Source organism: Rhinolophus hipposideros (genome assembly GCF_964194185.1).
Source record: "Rhinolophus hipposideros genome assembly, chromosome: 5".
Taxonomy (NCBI): Eukaryota; Metazoa; Chordata; class Mammalia; order Chiroptera; family Rhinolophidae; genus Rhinolophus; species Rhinolophus hipposideros.
This window is the reverse complement of record NC_138051.1, coordinates 46,304,620-46,327,631: the sequence shown is the minus strand read 5'-3', so window position 1 is coordinate 46,327,631 and position 23,012 is coordinate 46,304,620. Positions and strand designations below refer to the sequence as shown.

At 38.3% G+C, this 23,012-nt stretch overlaps 1 protein-coding gene across 3 annotated transcripts in view; it reads right to left on the bottom strand.

Annotated features, from left to right (window-relative positions):
* Positions 1–355: 355 nt before the first annotated feature.
* SCG3 (secretogranin III) overlaps positions 356–23,012 on the bottom strand; it is a 34,255-nt gene continuing 11,598 nt past the window's right edge. For 2 of the 3 annotated variants that reach the window (XM_081048471.1, XM_081048473.1), the window contains 5 exons: positions 20,900–21,016; positions 17,625–17,708; positions 15,559–15,690; positions 5,904–5,984; positions 356–570 (listed from right to left, as the gene is read on the bottom strand). In XM_081048471.1, coding sequence (XP_080904597.1) covers positions 452–570; positions 5,904–5,984; positions 15,559–15,690; positions 17,625–17,708; positions 20,900–21,016 — 533 coding nt within the window. In that variant the 3' untranslated portion in view covers positions 356–451. The remainder of the gene's footprint in view (positions 571–5,903; positions 5,985–15,558; positions 15,691–17,624; positions 17,709–20,899; positions 21,017–23,012) is intronic. The other variant, XM_081048472.1, reaches the window with a different exon arrangement.

The window sequence follows — 23,012 nt, the reverse complement described above, 5'->3', positions numbered from 1 at the left end:
ATGTGTGACACAGTGGGGAAAAAGTTTTTTTTTTTTTTTTTTTTTTTGTTGAGAGCCCACTGGCCCATGTGGGAATCAAACCGGCAGCCTTCGGAGTTAGGAGCACGGAGCTCCAACCGCCTGCGCCACCGGGCCGGCCCCAAAGTTTCATTTTTAAGTTGAGTCCATTACAGGCTTTTCCAAAGCAACATATCTCTGATTATAAAATTGAAATCTACAGGGAAATAAGGATTTTACATACAAAATCTCAGCTTACATACAACTTTACTTTTCAGATAGTTTTTATGGCAAGAAAGCTGTTTCTAACCACTTCTAAAAGGTTAACTACTGTAAATCCAGCACTTTCTAATAATCCTTGGGTCAAAATAACTTTAATCACAAAATTAGAAGAGTTTTAAGCTATATTATGTTTTCTGAGACAGTGGAAAGAATCCTGGATCTTTTGCCATTTTTACAGGCTGCTGTAAATCCGCTTGATGGCATCGGCTTCTTCTTTATCAAGGATGCCTTTCTCCACGTAAGCATCAGCTTGTTGGTTGATGAAGTCCCTCATTTTTGACAGGTCATAATCTAGAAAATATCATTAGAGTATCATGAGCAAAGATCAGTAAAGAGCAATCCCATTGCAATGATGGCCATGAACTAAGAAGCGTTTTACTTAACTAAGAACCACCACAACCATCCCGTTTTTCACTCTGGAAGACATTTTAGGTCTTGGCATTTGTGCAGTACTTTGCAATTTAAAATCACATGTATGTGTATTATGTTAGCTCATTCACTCTCCATTATCACACCTGTGAGGTGTTCCTTCAGTTGGGGTATACCACCCTCATCTGACCATGGGAGGAACAGGCTCAGAGACCACGGCTTTGCAAACTTTACTGTTTATACCCATCACCTGGGACTCTTGGGCAGTTGCAGATTTGCATTCAGTAGATTCGAGGCGGGGTCCCAGAATCTGCATTTTAAACAGCTCACGGGAGATGCTGCTGCTGCTGTTCTAGGAATCACGCTTGGGGTAAGAAGATCCTAAAACTTAAGTACCTGGTTCCAGGTCACACAGGTAGTAACGTTATGATCCAAACCAGGTTTTTTGACTTTCTGAACTTGTTACACTGGTTGGTCAACACACCTTTAAATTTTTTCCCAATTAAGAATTACCTTGAACCTGAAGAGACATTTCTCCAAAGAGGACATACAAATGGCAAATAGACATATGAAAAAATGCTCAACATCACTAATCATCAGAGAAATGCAAATAAAAACCACAATGAGATATCACCTCACCCCAGTCAGAATGGCTTTCATCAACAAGACAAATAGTAACAAGTGTTGGAGAGGCTGTGGAGAAAAAGGAACTCTCATACACTGTTGGTGGGAATGCAGACTGGTGCAGCCCTATGGAAGGCAGGGTGGAGGTTTCTCGAGAAATTACGAATAGAATTACCATATGACCCAGCAATCACTCTCCTGGGTATCTACCCAAAGAATTTGAAATCATTTATACATAAAGACACGTGTACTCCAATGTTCATTGCAGCTTTGTTTACGGTGGCCAAGACATGGAAACAAAATGTCCTTCGATAGGTGAATGGATAAAGAAGTTGTGGTATATATACACAATGGAATACTATTTGGCTGTAAGAAAAGATGATATAGGAACATTTGTGACAACATGGATGGATCTTAAGAGTGTAATGCTAAGTGAAATAAGTCAGACAGAAAAAGCAGAGAACCCTATGATTTAACTGATATGTGGTATATAAGCCAAAAACAACAAAAGAACAAGACAAACAAATGAGAAACAAAAACTCATAGACACAGACAATAGTTTAGTGGTTACTAGAGGGTAAGGAGAGTGGAGGGTGGGAGATGAGGGTAAGGGGGATCAAATATATGGTGATGGAAGGAGAACTGACTCTGGGTGGTGAACACACAATAGGATTTATAGATGATGTAATACAGAATTGTACACCTGAAATCTATGTAATTTTACTAACAAATGTCACCCCAATAAATTTTTTTTAAAAAAAGAATTACCTTGATTTGCACAGTTAGAATTACATACACGGAGCAAAAAGCCAAACCATAACCTCTTTATGGTTTCTCTGTCCTACTTGAACAAACAAAAAATTATGTAAACCATTAAACCACCCACTCAAAACAAAGAGATCCCTAAAGTAAGGAGAGACTGCCTGTGGCATCTCTCTGAAGACTTAAAAAGAAACCCACATCTTTCCTTGATTCTTTAAGCATTATATACTTACTGTTTTAAAAAATGAAAACTACAGAAACATAAAATAAAATTTAAATCACCTGAATTCTATTAATCATGGATAACCACAGTTGGTATTTTATTCTGTTTATGTTTAGCTTTTCAAATATATCTATCTCAACCCAGAATTGAAATCAGTGTACATAAAACCTTATAACTGGCTCCTTCCACTTAACTTTAAACAATGGGCATTAATTTCTTCAGAAACACTATTTTAATGGCTACATACAGTACCATACATCTTACATATGGTATTATATCTTATGGTAGGTACCAAAATGTATAATGACACCCCTCATGTTGGGTACTGGGTCTTACACACTATCGAGTGCTTAGGGAGACCTCTTTAGATTGGAGTTCCTCATCTTGAGGCTGAGTTCCTTGAGGACAGTGCCATTTGTCTTGGATGTTGGCAGCCCTTGAACCCGAGGCCTGCTTTCCATCAGTTTGTAAAGGGAAGAGAAAGAAGGGGGAGTACAAAAGCTCAGAGCATTCCACGGCCCCTTTAGCTAGCCTGAATACCTCCTTAATCTGGGTCCCTTGGGCATCTTTAAGCCCCTGCACGAAAGGAAAACTAAGCATGACAGACCTCTCTGCAAGCACCAGGTGTTTATCATATTAAGGTGAGCCGAGGCTTAGAGAGAGCTGTTTCCTCTCCACCAGGGAGAGCATTTGCTCCCCACTCGGGCACAGTCATGAGGATTGAAGAGGGGAGTCTTGGCATCGAGCACTTTACAACCATCATCTGACCTGCTCCTCACAAAACCCATGAGGTAAGCAACAGTATCCCCCTTTCAAACATGAAGAAATGGGACAGAGGAGGTAAATCACATGCTCGGCTCGTGGCAGTCAGATTCGGACCGCGAGTCTGTCTGTCGTCACTGCTGTGACCACTCTGTGGCCTTGAAGTAGTGAACGTGAAGGGTCTAATGCGTGCAGAACAAATGTTCAGTTAGTGCTTGGGTTTTGTTTGTTTGTTTGTTTTTTGACTTTCCCTTTCTTTCAGACTCAAAATAGAGAACTGGCTAAACATACATTTTGTGTGCACTTCAGGAGCTGATTACTGACTGACTCATAGGCCACAAAGAGGCATTTCTTGATTACCACTCTTTCAAATTAATTCTTGCTCTTCAGACTCGGTTGCAGGGTCAACATCTCAGTGGGACAAAAGGCAGACTCCCATAGACAGATGTGAAGAGGTCCAGGTGATTTGAATGGGCAAACAGGAAACTGCTGTGCTTTCTTTTGAAATGGAAAAACTATGTCTTTATGACAGAGCTACCACTGTGTGCCAGGAAAACAAGCCCGGTGCCGAGGAAAGGCTGTTAGCTGGCTGTGAGAGTACACAAGTCAGTAACCATCTTGCTCATCTTAAAAGGGGTTTTAAGGTGGGCAGGTTCAAAAGAGGTAAGGGCTGCGATTCACTTTTTTAAAAGTGCAGACTTTTATTTTAAGGCTGCACAAGATTTTATCATTATCCTCTCTGTCACACCACACGGACTGTTCTTGCCTCGATTTGGGAAGGAGATTCAAGTCCCCCAGTCCCCGCCAAACAAAGGGCATCAGCAGAGGTGAAGGAAGGTCAGAAGTGATAGTAAGACTTCCTGCATGGCCCTAGATCCACACAGGCTTTGAGAGATGACGCCCCTCTAGCAGAGCACATGTGAAGGGTGGAGGAAGAGCTCTCTGCTCCTGCCTTTGGAGGGTCTAGTGCATGTCACCCTTACTTCCCGGAGGCAGGAGGGAGCAGCAAACTCAACACCGTTGTTCTGAGGTTTGCTCACAGAGCCTTGGAAGCAAACCTCAGAGGTCCACACTTCACTAGGCCGGTCGTTTCTGTAAGTGGAAGACTGAATTGCAGGATGTTGTCAGTTCTGACCAGGAATCTGATTTATACGTTCATTGGTGAAAGAAATAACATAAACAATCATATTGTTGGACCATACCATTTACATTGGTTTTGGAATGCATTTCAAATATCGCACCTACTGTCTTACACTGATTCTAAGATGAACTTTTTTTATTTTAAAATCTTCACAGGTATTGATGGCATGTTATAATATTTGTTCCTTGGTGGTACAAGAAACATCTTCCAATCAATGGTACATCTTCCAATCAATGACACTTTTGATGAAATATGGTTCACGTGAATTTTAATAGAAGTGACAGCCTGGAAATTCACATCATATTGAGCCAAATAAAATGAATATGTGTGAAGATCTGATCATTATTTCCATCCTGCTTAACTTATAAGACCACAGGCTAATGGGATGCTGAATATACCTCTTCCTCCCACTGTGCTCTATCTCAGTGGTTCTCAAACTTGGCTGCATGGTTGAAAAATGAGGGGTTTAAAAATACTGACGCCCGGGTCCTGCCCCTCAAGTTTGATTTGGTGGTGCCACGGGGCATTAGGATATGTAGCAGTTCGGCACATGATTTGCATGCACTTTGAGGTTTGAGAAGCACTGCTTGTCTTATCTTAGAAGCCTCACTTTGCAACTGCTCTGGCCAGACACCCGGGAATCATAGCAGACTCCTCTTGATTCACATAGCTCTCAAGTTTCTTCCCTCTTTTCTTATTTCCTCTGCCTTGCCTTGGCTGAAGCACCATCATTTCTGCTCTAGATCTTTGTTTCCTATCTCTCCAGCCTTCTGAGGTCTAATTTTTTCAAGCTGTAATCACGCTGCTTGCCAGATAGAGTTTCCAGTTTTTAACTGAGTTCTCAGGGCTTAAGTAAGCCCTACTGTACGCTCCTCTGGCTAAAGAGAGCCTCCTTTGCAGGGTGCACAAGCCTCTTTGTGACCTGGCTACTATCGCCCACCTTCCCAGTCCTGTCTGCGGATCCTCCCCACAGACCTCCAGTGCTCCTGCGAAACCGAATGGTTCCAGTTCCCAGAATGCATGTTTTGTCCTTTTGTCTTGGCACACAGTGTTCCCCCTGCCTACCATCTCTCTTCACTTGCCGGAGGATTTCACATGGCCCTTCCAAACCCAGCGATCTCTGTCTCTGTAAGGAGATGCACCCCTTCTTCTTGCCTCCTTTGCATGACCACTCCGGCCTATGGCAGCATCAAGCAGGGCCGACATTGCTTTATTGATGCTGGGAGCAATTTGGGATGGGGTGGGGCTACATTGTACTGTCCTTCACGTGTCTGGCACTCAGAACAGAATCCAGTACTGTGTTTTGAGTGAGTGAGTGACCTGCTTTCATGACTGCAGGGTACACCTAGGAAGTGCTCAGGAAATGCCTTTGTTTAAAATACCCCAAGAAAAGGGTGGGGGGAGAAGACAAAACAAGATTGACAAATGTTGATAATTATTGAAGGAGGGTGATAGATGCATGGGGATTCATTATACTATTCTCTCTACTTTTGTTTGACTTCTTTTTTCCGTCATAAAATGTCAAAAAAAGAAAAAAAAGAAAAAAAAAGCCTTTGTTTAGAAGGCTGGTTTGAAAAATAAGACAAATGGAAGTTCTGTTCCCTTTTGCGTCTGGGAAGAGCTGCAGTATTTCTGGGCTCGGAGTGGAGATTTTGGCCCAGTTGGATTGTGGGAATCTTTATTTAACAAGAGCCCCTGCCAAATGGGTGAAGTTTGCAATTTATAACTACACTAAAGCCTTACCTTCTTTATTTCCTTTTTTGTTATGTTTCTTCAACCATTCAATATTTTTTCTGATGGCTTCCAAATAGGCTTCTGTTTTCCCTGGAAAAGGCAGAGAACCCACATCAAACACTCATAAAATTCCATTGCATTTCTTTTTAAAGACCACTCTTATGTTTAAAATGATAAACAAATATTGGAGTTATCAATAACTTGTGAGTTGGTGTCCCTAGGAGGCTGTGTGCATATTTGTGTGGGGGTAGCAGGATTAAGGAGAGTGGGTAGAGATAAGATTCCAGGAGAAGGGACCAAGCTGGTCAGTGTCAAGGAGCCAATATCGCCCCACACAAATAACTACATTTGATATCCTGGCAGAGAAGGGTTGATTCAACTCACTGGATAGGTGGATCCTTACAATTCTTAGATTGGTTCCATTATGATTAGGGATGGCTCTTCCAAACTGAGGAGCACTGTCAGGTCAAGACCAGAGTCACAATCTATCATCAAATAAGTGATGTTAAGTAAGCCCAAATTTGTGGCTTTGTGTAAGTTGCTATGCAAGTCTTCTGCCCAATTCTGGTAGGGAGTGTGTAAAAACCCAGATGAAGAGGCAACCTGGGCCTCATTTCAAGGTTTGGATAGTGAACCTAGAACTTATTCTAGTAAAACTCCCTTGGATGTAAAACATTCTCTGATGAACCTCCAGTGTGGTGGGAGAATATCAAGCGTCACTAGAGTATCTGCTGTTTGATGGACTCTGCATACCTTGACTGAAAGTGGTATTATCATCAACTTAGAGAGGAGGAAACTAAGGCTCAGAGAGGCTAAATGACATGCCTGAGGCCAAATAGGAAATAACAGAGCTGGAATTTGGACTCTGATCTTGCCAAGTTTTTGCTACCTACACTATCTGAAAGATAACACCTGTCTTCAAACATGGATACTGGTGTATCCTCATTCTGTTTCAAAGAAATCAACCATCCCCTAAATTGAGTGAGGCCCCTAATGCTCAGAGTATCTGTATCAAGAAACCAGGTGGTCTGAAGAGGACTGGATGACCTAAGAAAAGAGGCTGTCAAAGACGAGGGCCTCTCCAAAAGTAATGGCTGCCAAGGCTCAGTGTGGGGACTATCCATTCTGAGCCCTATTACCTCTAGTCTACTGCCTAGACTTCTTGGTTGAACTGTCAGTACTGTGTGATTTTCATGAGCCAGGAGCTGTGCCTTGTGCTACAAAATACATCATCTCTTCTACTCTTCGCAACAACTTTTTGAGGTAGTCCTATTTCATACCCATTTTACAGATGAAGAAACTGAGGCATAGAGAGATTAATATGCTGAAGATCACATGGCTAGTAAGTAGTAGATCCAAGTTTGAACCTGGGTACATTGTTCATGAACAATAATACTGCCTTAAGATTTGACGCTGATCAAAAAAAAAAAAAGAGATTTGATGATGCTCCAATTTCTATTGCATTTACCTAAGTGACTTCCTGATTTTATAAGCCCACTCCTACCTCACTATTGAGGCTCCATGTTATTTGGTCCCCCAAAGAAGCACAGAGAAACTCTTGTGCAAAAAGTAGACAAGAGAAGAGACCTGCAATTTTCAGCCCCTGTTCACTTCAATGGCATGTGTAGAAAAAGCCTTGATTTCAGTACTTTGTTTTTAAGAACATTTGAGCATGTGAAAAACAATGTCCCCTGGCTGATGTTATACAATTACAGCCCAATGAATATAGAGATTTTCATTGTCTGTTGCCTGTTTACTGAGAAGGTCAACTGGATTTGGTGACATAAAAACAGTGTTCTCTATTTCAAATTAATTCGGTTAGAAAAGGCATTTTGAACAAGGAAAGAAATCTTAGTGCAGACTATTTCTAAAGAATGCAACTTCACTATTTTTAAAGAGTTTACATCAAATAAGTGGATCTCATAGGGCTTGCTTTAATGAATAGATAATAATTTGTCATTAGTACATTAGATAATTAGGGCTTCTGAAACTTTTGAGAATGTATGAAAATAGTCTTGTTCTTTAAATAATTTTAAGCATTCTTCTCACAGTCTTATCTATGATATTGTATCATAATATGGAGAGCTTATTTGAGAAAAGGAAAAACAGAGCTTAGTCTCTGTTTAAATACTGCACTAAAAATTCTGCATTAGGAAAATGAAAAAGAAACATGAGGTTTTTGTCTCAGTATAGCAGACATTGTTGGTTCCCTACCCTCATGCTTCCTTTATTCCAAATATGCTAATGAAGGGACCCTAAACCTATGGTGGACAAAATTGGTAGATAAATACCAATACCCCAGCTTCCTTACTCCTCACAGTTGCCCAGAAATCCTCAGTGGGACTGAGCCCCCTCTGTCCATAGCTAAAGCCCACTAATTGACAAATCTTATATTGGCTTCTTTCCCTTCCCTGTCTCATGTACCTATCCCTCCATTAGTGCTTCCTGGTTTCACCTTCCAATTCCACTACTTGACCTCAAATTCTTCTCACAGGGTCTGCTTTGAAAGGAACCCAACCTAAGACAATTTGAAATAGGGGAATCAGCAACTTTGGTAGGTTGCTTTTTGCTCAGAAACCAATTATATATAAAAATGGTGTTGGATTTTAAAAAGTATGAAATGCATGAAAAGTAATTTTATTCACTATATTGACATCATTAGCGCACAACAGAGAACAAGTTTACTATAATAGTTTACTGCAGCTTAAAGAAAACTAGCCTGAAATCCATCAAAACACTACTACCTTGTGGATCATAACATACATAATTAGAAAGTTTCTCTGATTTAAAATAGAACCCCCCAATCATCCTCATACCCCTTTTCTGCTTTATTTTTATCCATAGCACTTATCACTTTCTACTGTATCATATTATTTAAGTTTGTTCGTTTTCCTCCCTTAGAAATATTTCTTGTGTGCTGATGTACTCTTGTGCCTAGAGTAGGCTCTCCATAAATATTAGTCAAATGAGTAGGCTCTCAATAAATATTAGTCAAATGAGTGAATGGATGAAGGCTTTTTATATATTAGCCACATTGTAATGAGAAGATTGTTTGGTAAGCCTGGAATTGAAACTACAGAAAACACAATTTTTAAAGTACAAATGTTATAGATTTCTTTCTTTTCCTTTTTATTTTTTTTTTACAGAAAAATAAACTTTATTTAAAAGACTTGAAATTTAATGAATTCTGAATGGTTATAGCAGAAACACCTTTAAATACCTACGAATATGCTAGACATATTACATCCATGTGTCATTCAATCTCCACAAAGCTTTATGAAATAAGCATTAGTATTCCCAGTTTACTCATGAGGAAACTAAGGCTCAGAAAGATTAAGTGACGTGCCCATGGTGACACAGCTGAGTAAGGGTCAGAGCTTGGTCTTGAACCAGAATGAATCTGGAATCTCGAATGAGTGAAGCTGGATAAGATCCATCTCTTAGACCAAAGTGATTTTAGTGCCTGCTATTGTTGCCTCCAAACTGGCCACTAAGGCAGTGAGTGGTTCTCAGACTAGGCTGCACACTCAAATCACTTCGGGGAGCTTTTGAAACTCCTGATGCCCAGGTCACCCCCATACCAATGAAATCAGGATATCTTCAGGATATCTGGGGGGCTGGAAGGGGGGTAAGCACCAAGCATCAGTTTTTCTGTTTTTTTTGTTTGTTTTACAAATAATCCTGAGATGATTCCAATATGGGGTCACGTTTGGGAACCACTGCCCTGGTATTAGGACCTGTACACATTTACAGGAGCACCGGTGACAATGGGAATAAAATCAGGTGTTCCTCTGCTCTTGGAGAGAAGCAGCTGGTTCCTGTTTACATTTTCTCTTCTCGGGAGCTGTAAAGTACATCCTTTATTTACACAATATGCACTGAAAGCCCAGGAGAGTTCATTTTGGAAAGCTGAACTATTTTTTTTTCTTCAAATTTATCTCTGCTTCCTTTGGAAAAAAATAGCTCATAGCTGAGGTAATATGGCACCAGCCTTAAAACATATGCTGAAGCAGATGGGAAGAGAGCCAGAGTCAAGAGGCAGCCCTGCTTTTCTGGCTGTGCTGTTTTTCAGCACTACAGAAGAAATATCTTTTTTTTATACATGAATTTGTCCTGACCCTGACAGGCTATCTTGATCTGCACCACCTTAAAAAAACAAAAACAAAGCTGAAGAAATCAAGAGTTAACCTATTGAATACTGGATATACTAAAGATGTTAGCTCTTCTAAAAGAGTGTTTATAAAACTTAAGTTTGATATAAAGCTTACAATTGTATATAGTAAAGATTATATGATTAGTTTTGAGCTGCATAAAGCCAAGCAACTGATATTTGTGTCATGGATGCCAACATGGGCCCTACAGACATTCAATTCAAGAATGTTGACATAATAATGACATTTTCTGTGCCTAAAATGCAATATGGAATACAGGGATGAGCACGGCATGGGCGACAGGGCACATGAGTTCAGGGCCCAGCTCTGCCCTTCTTTGGCTATGAGATCGTGGGTGAGTCACTTCACCTTCTGAGCCTTGGTTTACTTATTTGTAAATTAAGGAGTAAATCCTAAAAAGAAGATCTGTAGTTTCTCCATGTGGAAAGAAGTTCTCTTTTGCTGTCCTTGAAAAACCTCTGTGGATGGCAGGTCTCCGGTGCTTGAGCTTAGCTCCTAGAACACTTACTGACTCACAGGAGAGAAGACGGGGCTCCCTATTTTTGGACATTTCTAGAAGAATGCTTTGGGGCTTGAACAAAGGAAGGAATTTCCTCCTCTTATGTTGCTTTAAAAATGGGAGGATCCATATATATGAGTTAGTCAATTTATTTTCAATTTATAATTAAATAGTCTACATTTTCTTCTGCCTTCCATAAAGAAGATATGGGAATGATAGGATATTTAGGTGAAAGGTATCTTAGAAATCACTTTTTAAACACAATTCCATTATCCAGCCATAAACTTGACAAATGATAGCATTGGAAGGGGTTTATGGGTATTATAATGCTTATCTCATGCTTTGGATGATTGAAAGAAAAAGGTTTTCAGTGACTCATAAGAGAGAAGTGAATGAGTAAACATCAAACTGGCAAAGACAGCCACAATTAGATCATGGAATGAAGTTTTAAAGTACTTTACTTTGGTCTCCAGAGAGCAATTAACTTGAAAAGTTAAGCAACTTTATAGATATCATTGAAATTAGAATAAATTTGATTTCATTGGTATATCCCTAAATTTAGGAATAATTATTAAATCATTCAAATACCAACGAGAAATCAATATTCTTACAGATTATTGTTAATGTGAGCCCCTGTAGAAAGCAGAAGTTTAAATAGTTTAAACAATATTCAAAGGTGAGTGTGTCATTTTTTTTGTCATTGGTAATTAAATTGGATTTTTTTTACACTGTCTGCCTGAGATGACATCTCTGTAAGTTGATACAAATGTAAGATATTATTATTATTATTAGTCCTATTCTCCAAGGACCCACATATGCTTGGCATGATTAATAAATATTTGCTGTGGTTGGATGGGGCCATCACCTCACATTGCAAGACCAAAACAGACTATAGATATTTCCTACCAATGTGTCTTGCTTATAATTAATTCCTTAAGTGGTTTTAGCTGGGCCATTACCTTTTCCCTTGCTCTGCTCTGCAATGTGCCCCAACTTTCCTTCTGAAGGGAGCCTGTTCTACATACTCCTGATTCATCGGTATAGAAGATATGCGTGCATGTTTGTGGCTTGTGTTACACTTGCCTATGCAGGGTTAAGAACTATTATTCTCAGGTCATTTCGAAGCTTGCTTGAGTCCTCAGAGTTAGGCATTGGTTCTTACATTCCTTCTGTGGCACAGTGTCAGGCATGCTGTCCGAATAAATCTTTATTTGTTGCTAACTAAGTGCCTCAGAAAACCCAGTCAATCCCACCTTCATCCACATGAATGCTTTTATTTTCCTTCCTAGAGACAACAGGTGTTTCCTCAGTGGGTTTTATAACAGAGAAGCAAAATAGCCTTTGAAAAAAGTGCAAATAAAGCAACTGTGAATACAAAAGTGTATTCTGGGGATTAACTACATTTTTTTTTCAAGAAATGGTCACCTTTGACTTAAGCTCAGTTTGGTATTTTCTAAACTGTACTAGAATCAAATTTCCCTGTCCCAGAGTAATGGGGTGAGGGGTAGCATGAATAAATTAAATCTCTAAATAAATTAAATATCTAAATAAAAATAATTTTAGCCCCGAATCCCTACCTCTTCCTAATGTTTTAGGAAAGCCATTACAAAGAGTAAACACTAAATGGATGAAGTTTTACTCTCTTCTCTACCCATTATTATCTGATGGAAATCTTAATGAGAAAAGAAATCTAACCTCATCATTAGTCTCTAAACACATCCTAAATTGTCAATAGTGGGCTACCATGAATCAGCTCCTTCATATTCCTTTTTACATAATATTTTCCTAAAACAAGCAAAGAAACCTACCTGTCAGCACCCATTATTAGGGACATTTGCACAATAATATAAGGTGTTGTCTTAAGCACAGGGCATGCTGCCTCAGCAAGTCAAAGGACCTAGATATGGTTTGTTGTGTTCTAGGGAAATAGATTTATTATACACGGGTTGCTCACAGAGGACATGATGCAGGCATACTGGGTTTCTGTTGGGATGAGCCGTAATGCTTTGTGCAGCCCAATTCCTACCCCAGTCTCAGGCCACAGGACCACCCTTTTCCTCATTAGCTATCTTTCAAGAGTTTACCACTCATCCTCTACCTCACATCCATTAAGATAGCTCTGATGGAAAAACAGAAAATAAAAAGTGTTGGTAAAGATGTAGAGACATCGGAACATTTGCACACTATTGATGGGAAGGTAAAAGGATGCAACGCAATGGAAACAGTATGGGTTTACTCAAAAAATTCAAAATAGAATTACTATATGATCCAACAATTTCACTTCTGGGAATATTCCCCCCAAAACTGAATGTAGGGTCTCAAGGAGATATTTGTAATACAATGTTCACATCAGCATTAATCATAATAGCCAAATGATAGAAGCAACCCAACTGTCCATAGTCAAATGGATGGATAAACCAAATGTGGTATATACATACAATAGAATATCATTCAGCCTTAAAAAGGAAGGAAATTCTGCCATATGCTACAGCATAGATGAACCTTTAGAGGACATTATGCTAAGTGAAATAAGCCAACCACACACAAAAGACAAGCACTGTGTGATTCCACTTATATGAGGTACCTAAAGTAGTCAAATTCAGAGACAGAAAGTAGAATGGTGGTTGCCAGGGCCTGGGAAGAAAGGAGAATGGGGAGTTATTATTTAATGAGTATAATGTTTCAATTTTGCCTGAAAAGAATTCTGGAAATGGATGGTATGCTGGCAGCACAAAAATATGAATGCTACTGAACGTACATTAAAAAATGGTTAGGATGGTAAATTTTTATGTTATGTGTGTTTTACCACAATTTCTCAAAAAAAAAAAAAAGATAAAAGAAAAGTTTATACTGATCCAAAGAGGGTCTAGGGTTGAGTCAAAGTATCAAGGCAGCGTGACTGGTCTACAGGGTCAGCAAACATGACACGTATATCACCAATTCCCCCTCAGATACCCATGACAAACATTATTAATTATTCCAATAGTCTTTCCTCCTGAGCTCAGATGCAAAATCATAACCTCTCTTAACATAGGCCACTATCAAACAATTAGAGTTCATATGTTAGCTATCTCAACATAGAAAATAAATTGTGAATGTCTTTGGAATTCACACTAGAGAAAAGAAGGATACAATAGTATAAAACTTCATAAGACAGGGAAAATCAACATAAACTTGATACGTTAAGAAAAAATTTCTTTTTCAGCTCTGCCTAAAAAATGTCCCAGGAACTGAAATAGAAGCAGTACCTTTGGCTAACATCACCACTCATTTGAACTGATGTAATCCAGGTTCAGATCTCTATATTTTCTACAAAAAGGAACCAGAACTCTTTGAAGGGGAATTGATTTCAAGTCTTGAGACAGAGAGGGTTTAGAATATCGTGTTGTTGTCAGAGAGCAAAGATGCTTTTTAAATCCACTGAATGTAGTGCTCAGAGGACCAAAGAGAAACAGGGGGACTCCTACTGCCCAAGCTATACCCATTTAGCATAAAATCATCATCATCGTCATCATCAACTAGAACAAGATACATCAATGGAAAAAGGTAATATAAAGTGTTAAATGCTGTAGTAATATAAAAGGGAACTAGTTTGAAATTTTATTGCTGTTATTTAGTTACAAGGTATTGAGTACATAGCTAATTTGTTTCCTGTCTGCTTAATACACACACACTGTTAAGCATGGGTCTATCAAGTATCATGAGAACCTGTTTCTATCCGTATGAGCAGGGAAGAGTGGGAACTTGCAAATGGGCCAAGCAGTTCCTTCAAAATTAAGAGCTGTACCATGAACAGGATCAGCTCTGTGGCCTCGTGTCAGACTATAGCAAAGAATAAGCAAAGCCCATCAGTTCATTGCCATCAATGATTATACATAAACGATGAAAAGAGAGCCCAGTGGTGTGTTTTCAGATGATAGATCAGCTGAATGTCATGCCCACTCCCCAAGGGAGAGCAATGACCCACTCCCTCAGCTTATAGGGGATAAAAACCTCTAGATGACCCTACTAATGAGCTACTGATAAGACACAGATAAGGTTCCACTTATACCAAAGAAGTCAATCTATCATAAAGACAGAAACATAAGGTAGGCTTAAGCCATCTGTTCACAACTTCTGGTAAAAACAATGAGTTTCAGAAAAAGCGTATCGGTCTGAGAGACAAGGATATAAATTTTCCATGATGTAACTAGCACGCGTTGTAATAAAAGAGGCTTGAATCACTGGACTATGAAACCAAATCCTACATCCTGACCTGAAATTAAAGTTAATAACTAAGAACTTGCAAACTCACGGAGTCTTTTTCTTTCAGGGTATGGTAAAGTTTCTAAAATGCTAGGAAAATGTAAATTTTATATCACGTAGACTTACTAAAGCAGAGTAAACTTCGGACCCCAGGAATGTGTAAGAATAGAGATAAAAACATATGTTTTATAACTATTTGACTAGTTTAATATGTGGTTTTTATGTTTTTTAAGGTAGTTAGGTTATTTTAGGAAATTTGATATATTTGATTTATGATTTTTAATCAAGTCCTTAAAAGTATTTGTCAGGTTGCAATCACTGTAAAGGATTAAGGAAATTTGCTTTGTTAAATCCATAAATTTTGATGACTTTGTTGAATAAGTAGTATATGACTATTAGAGGAATATCAATTACATTTACAGAAATATTGCTTAATATATTCCTAAGATTATAAATTGGATAGTGAACAATGCACAAATGTTCATGAATATTCCTCCCCAAGCACAAAAGTCCATTGGACACTAAAGAAAACCAGAAAGATAAAAGCAATTTGCCATCCCAGGAGACTCAAGAACATTAAAAAAAGATTGCTATTCAAATAAAGATACCATATGCTGAATCTTTTCTATCCAGAGGGTGTTAATTTCTCAGATTTGGTGGGACCTGACTTTTAGATCACTCTTCCAGGTGCAGTGAAAGTTTTTGATTCCCCGATTTCATTGCCAACCTAGAGCTATCAATTCCATACCTTTTGGTTCATCTGTTTTTCCTATTGGGTTATCATCTTTTGTGGAATCTTTCAAGGTTCCATATTCCTTTTCCATCTTAGCCGCTTCTTCCTTGGTACTATCTGTTTCTTCATGACTTTTCTCTGATGGTGCTGTAATCAGATTGTGCACTGTTGTTATAACCCTATTTCCTATTTATTAATTAATTCCTAACATAGAAACCAATTTTATCGAAAAGGTACAGTTTGAGGTCAGGTTATTTTTTGAGGTGAAAGGGATTTTAATGATTATCTAGTCCAACTCCCTCCTCCCCATTTTACAGCAGAGGAACCGGAGGCCCAGAGAGGGGAGAAATGTGCCTAAGGTCACCTGCTGAGTTAGCAGAACAGCTGACCTCCCCACCCCCACCCCAGCTTTCTGGGTTCCGGTTCAGTGTTCTTTCCCTTCTGTCACACTGTATCATTAGAGAGTGAGTTATTGTCCTTACTTTAATCAATGTAGGCAATCAAGTAGGATATGTCAGATCCCAACGTAGATTTGAGTCTTGATTCTAAACGAAAATAACTGTAGTTGCCCAATTTCTCCTTGGTGTAGTATTTTGAAGAACACGCTATTACTCAGAGTAGCACCTAAGAATCTGGGGGCTATGGAAGACCTTTTCTCCAACTGCCTCTTTCTTCATACTCCCTGGCCCTTGTCACCCCAAGGCAAAGTAGAGAATTGGACCCTTGCTGTCAAGAAAGGATAACCCTTGCTCACTTGTCACCTAAAAATAACACTATTTCCTTCTAATACTCCTATATTGAATTAAAAAATCATAAACCTTAAAGTAGGTAACCCCTTGAAAACAATTGTAATGCATTCCTGTTATCAATAAACTAAGGAGCCTCAAGCAGCCTAATAATAAGCTGTTTGTTTTTTTTTTCAATAAAAGGATTACTACTACAGAAAAATTAGGAAAGAAAGAAAAACCAGTTATTGTGTCATTATGTAAAACATCCACAACCAGTGCTGTGGTCTGTATTTCTTTTTTTCTTTTTGATGTATATATTTTTTTCTTAGTTGGGGCACAATTTTGTTCCTTGCTTTTGTCATTCACATCATGATGGAAGGACGTTTCCAGGTTATTTATTAAAAACTACTTCAAAACATCATTTTAAAAGACTGTATATTATGCCATCACATATATGTCATAACTTCTGTGACAGGGACACAAACTTATAGTATAAGAACTTGCGATCTTTTCTTTATTTGCTCTTCCCTCCCCCCTGAAAGGAAGCTCCTTTGCATAGCTTGGTTTGGTGGGGTTTGCCTAGCTGAGCAGGGTGATGGGTACAGATGCAGAAGTGAAGAAACTGAGAGAAAGGGTAAATCATACTAGGGACAGACTATCCCAGAGAAGAGAGAAGATCTGGGAGGAGAGAGCAAGTGGAAGGGGCAACAGAAAATGGACAGATGACCAGGGACAATAGTCTGGAAAAGTGATCTGGGGGGAAAAAAAAAAAAAAACTAAAGGAGAATTTTAGGAAGAATTGCTCAGTTTTGTGATGTAGCCCTCTCCGTTTCCCACCAGCCATCTCCTGAGAATCTTCAGTAAAGACCTACATTTCTTTTCAATGCATCTTGAGATCAGATTTCTACGCTGGGACTGACCACAAAATAGCCAAGGGTATGGCTATTTAATCCCATCGTTGGATTTCAGATGTTAAAACGTTGTGAAATCTTACTAACAATGGTCACCCAAGTAATCTTTAATTAAAAAAAAACAACACAACAAGAAGTGGAGTACAGCATTAGTAATAGAGACAGTGGAAATGTAATGGCTGTGTGCGATGTCAGAGGGATAGTGGATGGGGGGAGGGGGGTTCACACAGTGTGAGGGATATAAATGATAAACGTCTAAGTATTACTTTGTCTTGTGCACCTGCAACTAATTTTAAAAAAAGAAACAGATGCATGTTGAAAAAAAAAACCCACAACTTTGTGAAATCCATAATTCATTATCAACATTTATTGAGGTTTACTACTTACCACTCAACAGGGTGGTTGTGCTAAAGGCTAGGAAAAATATCTAAATTAATCATACCTGGGAAAAGCTTGTTTTTATTGTCAGTAACATTTTTTTCTAGCTTGTTCTTGGTCTGAAGAGCAATTGTTTCATCCAAGTTTTCTGGAGGGAGGAGAAGAAATATAATTTTATTTCCTGAAAGATGCTATCAAACTTCTACTAAAAACTGTTTAAACCTCACCAGGAATATCACAAGAGCAATTCCACAATATTAACACTGCTAGTAAGATGCTTTGACATGGACTTTATTTCTAGGAATCATAGACTGAACTGAAAGGCATTTTGTTTGAGATCCTCAAGTTCAGTCCCCTGCTCAGTTAATTGCAGAAGTCCCTTCCGTATCTTTGTGGCCACTGCCAGAACACATCCAGGGCGTAAACCTATAATGGACACCTATGGTTTTGCCTACTTGATTTTCTTTTGGAGAACACAGACCTCTCCCATTCAGCACATTTGACTCAAACGGGTCTGAACAACCAAGGCCTGGCTCCTCAGGATCTTCCATCCCACGGGCTACAGTGATTGGTTCAAGGAGAAGCACATGACTCAAGCCAGGCCAATGAGATTCAATGCTAGAACCATTGGGCGAAAGAGCCTCTTTCCCACCAGGATTGATGTACTGTGAGGACGCGAGGTTGAGGCTGGGCTAGCCATCTTGTTTCTATAAGGGAGCAGATTGTCTGGAAAGTCCGAGCTGTGAGACGGGGAGGAATAGACTCCTCACACGATAGGTAAACTTCACAAACCTGAAGCCACACCAACCCCCAACCCTAGACTTTTCAGTTACATGAGGCAATTAAATTTCCTGATCGCGTAAGCCAAAGAGATTTCCATCATTTAGGGTCCTCACTAATTCACGAGGCAGCCAGTCCTATTGTTAGGTAGTCTTAAGGGTGAGCATTTCCCTGTTCCTATCAAGATGAAATCTGTATCCTGGCCTTTGTCCTAACTTTGCTCTTTGGAGTAACATCATATAGGTGTTACTAGACAGAGATGAGACTATGACCACCTCAAAGACAATGCATTAGAATCCACACTCTTTGTATTCAGTTATTCAACCAGCCACACACCCATCTCTCTAATACAGCAGGCCTTTTTTTTTTTTTTTTTTTGCTATTTGCAAACAAGCACTTCTTTGCAATTGGTCTATAAAGATTCCATTGTTACTTTGTATTATTTCTCCCCAAGTAAACTCCTACTTCCACCCTCCCCTCCTGTCTCTTTTGAGAAGAAAATCAGTATTCTATCGTGTGATGCATTTTGTTTTCTTTCCGATAGTATTTTGGTATATTTCCTTCCAACTTTCTAATAATATATCTATTTTTTAACACCAAAATTGATGTCACATTCTAAATGGCTTTAAGCATTCAACAGTATATCATGAACATTTCATCCTGTCATTCATCCTTATAAACAATATTTATATTGTATATGTAATAAACATATACAATTATTAAAAATACAAACATTTAAAAATAAAATTAAATAGCCCAACATAAGAATAAATTAATAAATTATTTTAGATATTCTCCTCTTGTGGGGTATCTAGGTTATTTTCATTGTTTTTTTTTCCTATAAACCAGTGTTGTCCAATAGAAATTACTGTAATGATGGAAATATTCATTTCTGTACTGTTCAATATGGTAGCCACCAGGCACATGTGGCAATTGAACACTTTAAATGTGCCTAGTATAAATGAGAAATTAAATTTTGAATTTTGTTTACTCTTAATTACTTTCAATTTTAATAGCAACGTGTGGTTAGGTGCCACCATATTGGGCAACACGGCTATAAACAGCAGTGGAAATACCTACCTTGTGCATAAGCCTTGTGCCATCTCTAATTTATTTCCATAGGATAAATGACTTAAGTGTGGAAGTTCTGAGTCACAGGATCTTGGCATGAAATAGTGACTGATTTGAAACAATGTTTTTGATCTACTGTTAAATGAGTAAAGTAGGCCACTAAGCACTGTGTGTAATATGAACTATTTTTGGTTAAATAAAAGGAAAAAAACGACATAGGTATACATAGGTATACAAGTGTGTGTGCACACAGAGAAAAACATCTGAAAAGACATAAATCAAAATGTTACCTGGATGCTGGCATGAGTGATCTTTTTACTTCCTTTTTTTGCATTGACTGATTTTTAAAAATGAATATGCTCTTTTATATCAGAAAAAAAACAGCGAAACTATTTTCATGTAGGAAAAAAATGGAGTTCATACAAAATAATTCTAGATTACTCTGTCCTATTATATTTTCTCTTCTGTTTAATTCTCCCTCCCTCATCAGAGATCAGAGTAAGGAGCCATGAAGTCATCTTGCCCAAAGAACATGAGGGATACATGGTATTTGTTGATTAGCTAAATCAAGCAGGAAAACAAAAGGCTTTAAAACGACAACTTACAGGCAGAATCAAAGAATGTCCAAGCTTATTTATAAAGTTCCAAGAATCAAGGGTTGGCAAACTTTTTCTGTAAAGGGCCAGATAGTAAACCTTTTTGGCTTTTCAGGCCATATGGTCTCTGTTGCAATTATTCAACTCTGCCATTGTAGCACAAAATCAGCCAGAGACACTAAACCAAATGAGCACAGCTGTGTTCCAATAAAACCTCATTTATGGACACTGAAATTTGAATTTTAGATAGTTATCTTGTGTCACAAAACACTATTCTTCTTTTGATTTTTTTCCAACCATTTCAAAATATAAAAGACATTTTTAGCTTGTGTGTTATACAAAAACAGGTGATGGGCCAGATTTGGTCCTTGGGCAGTAGTTTACCAGCCGTTGACAACAAAGCCCTTTTCTTTACAGATGCAGAAACTGAGGCATAGCAAGGAGAGTGCCTTCCTCCACATGACAGAGCTGGTCTGAGGCAGAACTTCTGATGCCCAGTCCAGTGCTCTCCTCCTCATCCATCACACACAGACCTCACTGGTTAAAATCAAGACTCTTTTAGTCCTGACCATTCAAACACAGTTGAAAAAATAGTAAGTCAAATTTTAATAAAAATTGTCTATGTGGTGATTATTAGAGAGTGTTAGGAAGATAAAATATAACAAATGTGCAATGTTTGTACTCTAATTAGATCTATAAAGATAAAGAGTTGAACACTTCTGGTTAATTTTATTTGCATGTATTATCAAGCTGGGCAATTCTGGTTACCCAGATGATTCAGGTTATTTTGGCATAAACTATCATATTAGTGAAGTGATTATTGCCCAATCCTTAAATCACTTTGGACAATGGAAACTAACCACAATAAAAACAAAACAGGTAGGACTCTTACCAAGGTAGGAAACACCTTCTTCTGGAGATATTGTGCCATACTTTACCATCATCTTCACAAAGTCAATCAATGTTTTCATGATAGTAATCAGTGTTTCTTTCTCTTTTGCCTCTTTTTCTATATAAAAGAACAAAATAATTTTTAAAGAAAACTAGCGGAGTATAGCTTCACCCTTCAATGTCAACTTATGAAGTATGGCATCTTACTGAAATAGTTCTCCCTATGTTTATAGCTAAAACCACATATATTTAATCTACAAAAAGCCTAAGACTTTTTTGGGAATACAGGACAATGTACAGGTATACTGAACTTTTTCAGAAATGGACAATTATAACTCCTCTGAAAAGATTTACTTTAATCTAAAATATTTTATTAATAGAGTAGATGATAGAGACAGTTTACGACCTGAGATAATATGAACTCAAAAGGAAAGTTAGAAGATTGGTGACCCAACAACTTTTCTCTCCACTCGGGTTGTACATTTTTGAGGGCCAGAATGACCTGTGTTCATTAATCAAGATTAATATTTTAGATAAGAACACGTATCTTCATTTTTTAAATGTAAGGTTGATCTTTAACAGTAGTATAGATTACTTTTTATACTTTGTTTCATTTTAAAGTACAGATGTATATAATAACATTATCCCAACAGTACAGTAAATAATGGTGAAATTAACATTCTCTTCCTCCTCCCAATTCCTACTCCCTATCAGTAACCAGTAGTAGCAGCTTCTTGGGAACTCTTCATATTTAACATAGTGTTCTGCATCTGGATGGAACAAGATGGCCAATGATTCTGTAGTAGTTTAGTACATGTATTAATTCTAAAATCAGAAAAAAAAATCTATTTCCATTTTTGAAGAAAAGAAAAACTAAGATGCTAGAGGAGAGCCCAAATTCCCTATTCTTTTTGGTGCTATGAGGGATTTTTCTCTATGTACTTATAGTCTTTCCCCCCCATCTTTTCATCTTCCCCATACATGAGGTTAGTAGGCAATAGCCATTGGTCTACATTTCTGTACCAATGGGGATTTGGAATCTTTCTTCTCTCTGCTCTCTTGGAACAGTGGAAGGGACCTGAGAAAAGCACCTGATCTGCAGACTCAAACTATCCCTGGGATTGGCTCTTTCAAGAGCTAGACTGAGGAGCAGGGAAGGAGCAAGCCCACTCTCGGCTCTCATACTAATCTATGTTCTACAATCCAGTCTTTACCAGTCTCAGAGATATTTTGATTTTATACCTGCTTTATTATTTCTCAATTGGTTCAGACCTTGGGTGAGAAAGACAGGAACTATCAAAGACTTCAGCGTAAGCATTTAAATTAAAAGTCCATAAAAATAAAGGCAATATAGAATGGGGTCAAAGAAACTGAAAGATTAAAAAACAAAATAAGACACATCCCATACAGTGAAATCTTTAAAAGACCATGAAAATCACAAGATTAGGAGAGAGGAAAGGTAGGAGAAGAGGTTGGGGAGAGAGCCTACAAAAGGACTGGTAAATAACTTCAGCCATCCCATTATTTACTCAAGGTCACATCCATATAAATATTTGGTGTCATGCTGATGCTCTTCACTGAGAAGAAGTGAGTCACCAGGATGACAGAAGTTCTGAGCTGGGCATCTGCCAACTAGTGGGGCAAGATGGCTCAGAATGGACCCTCAAGATTACAAGCCCTGCAGACACCAGCAGAGGGGCTGGTGCCATCTGGTCAATGTCTGGAATTGAAGGACAAAGGATATTCTCCAGAAATGAAAACTCACTCTAAGGTCATTTCTTGGGGAAATATGTTACAATTACAGAAATCTTTATTACAAGCATTCTGAGGCTGAATCCTTAAACAAGGAGAGAGAAGCCATTAAGGGAGTGTAGTGGTATCTGTCTAGACAATAACAGCAGAAAATTTGCCCAATATTATTCTCCTCACAGATTAACCAAAAATAAACATGAACTGAAATCTTCAGTTAACTTACTTTGGTGCACATATAAGAGAAAAGAGCAAGACAGTTAAAGACTTTAAAATTAAAGACTTTAAAAAACACACAAATCATTTTCCAAGTGTGTTTGGGGTTCCTGACCTCCTTTAGTCCAATGTTTATGTCACTCTAAAGC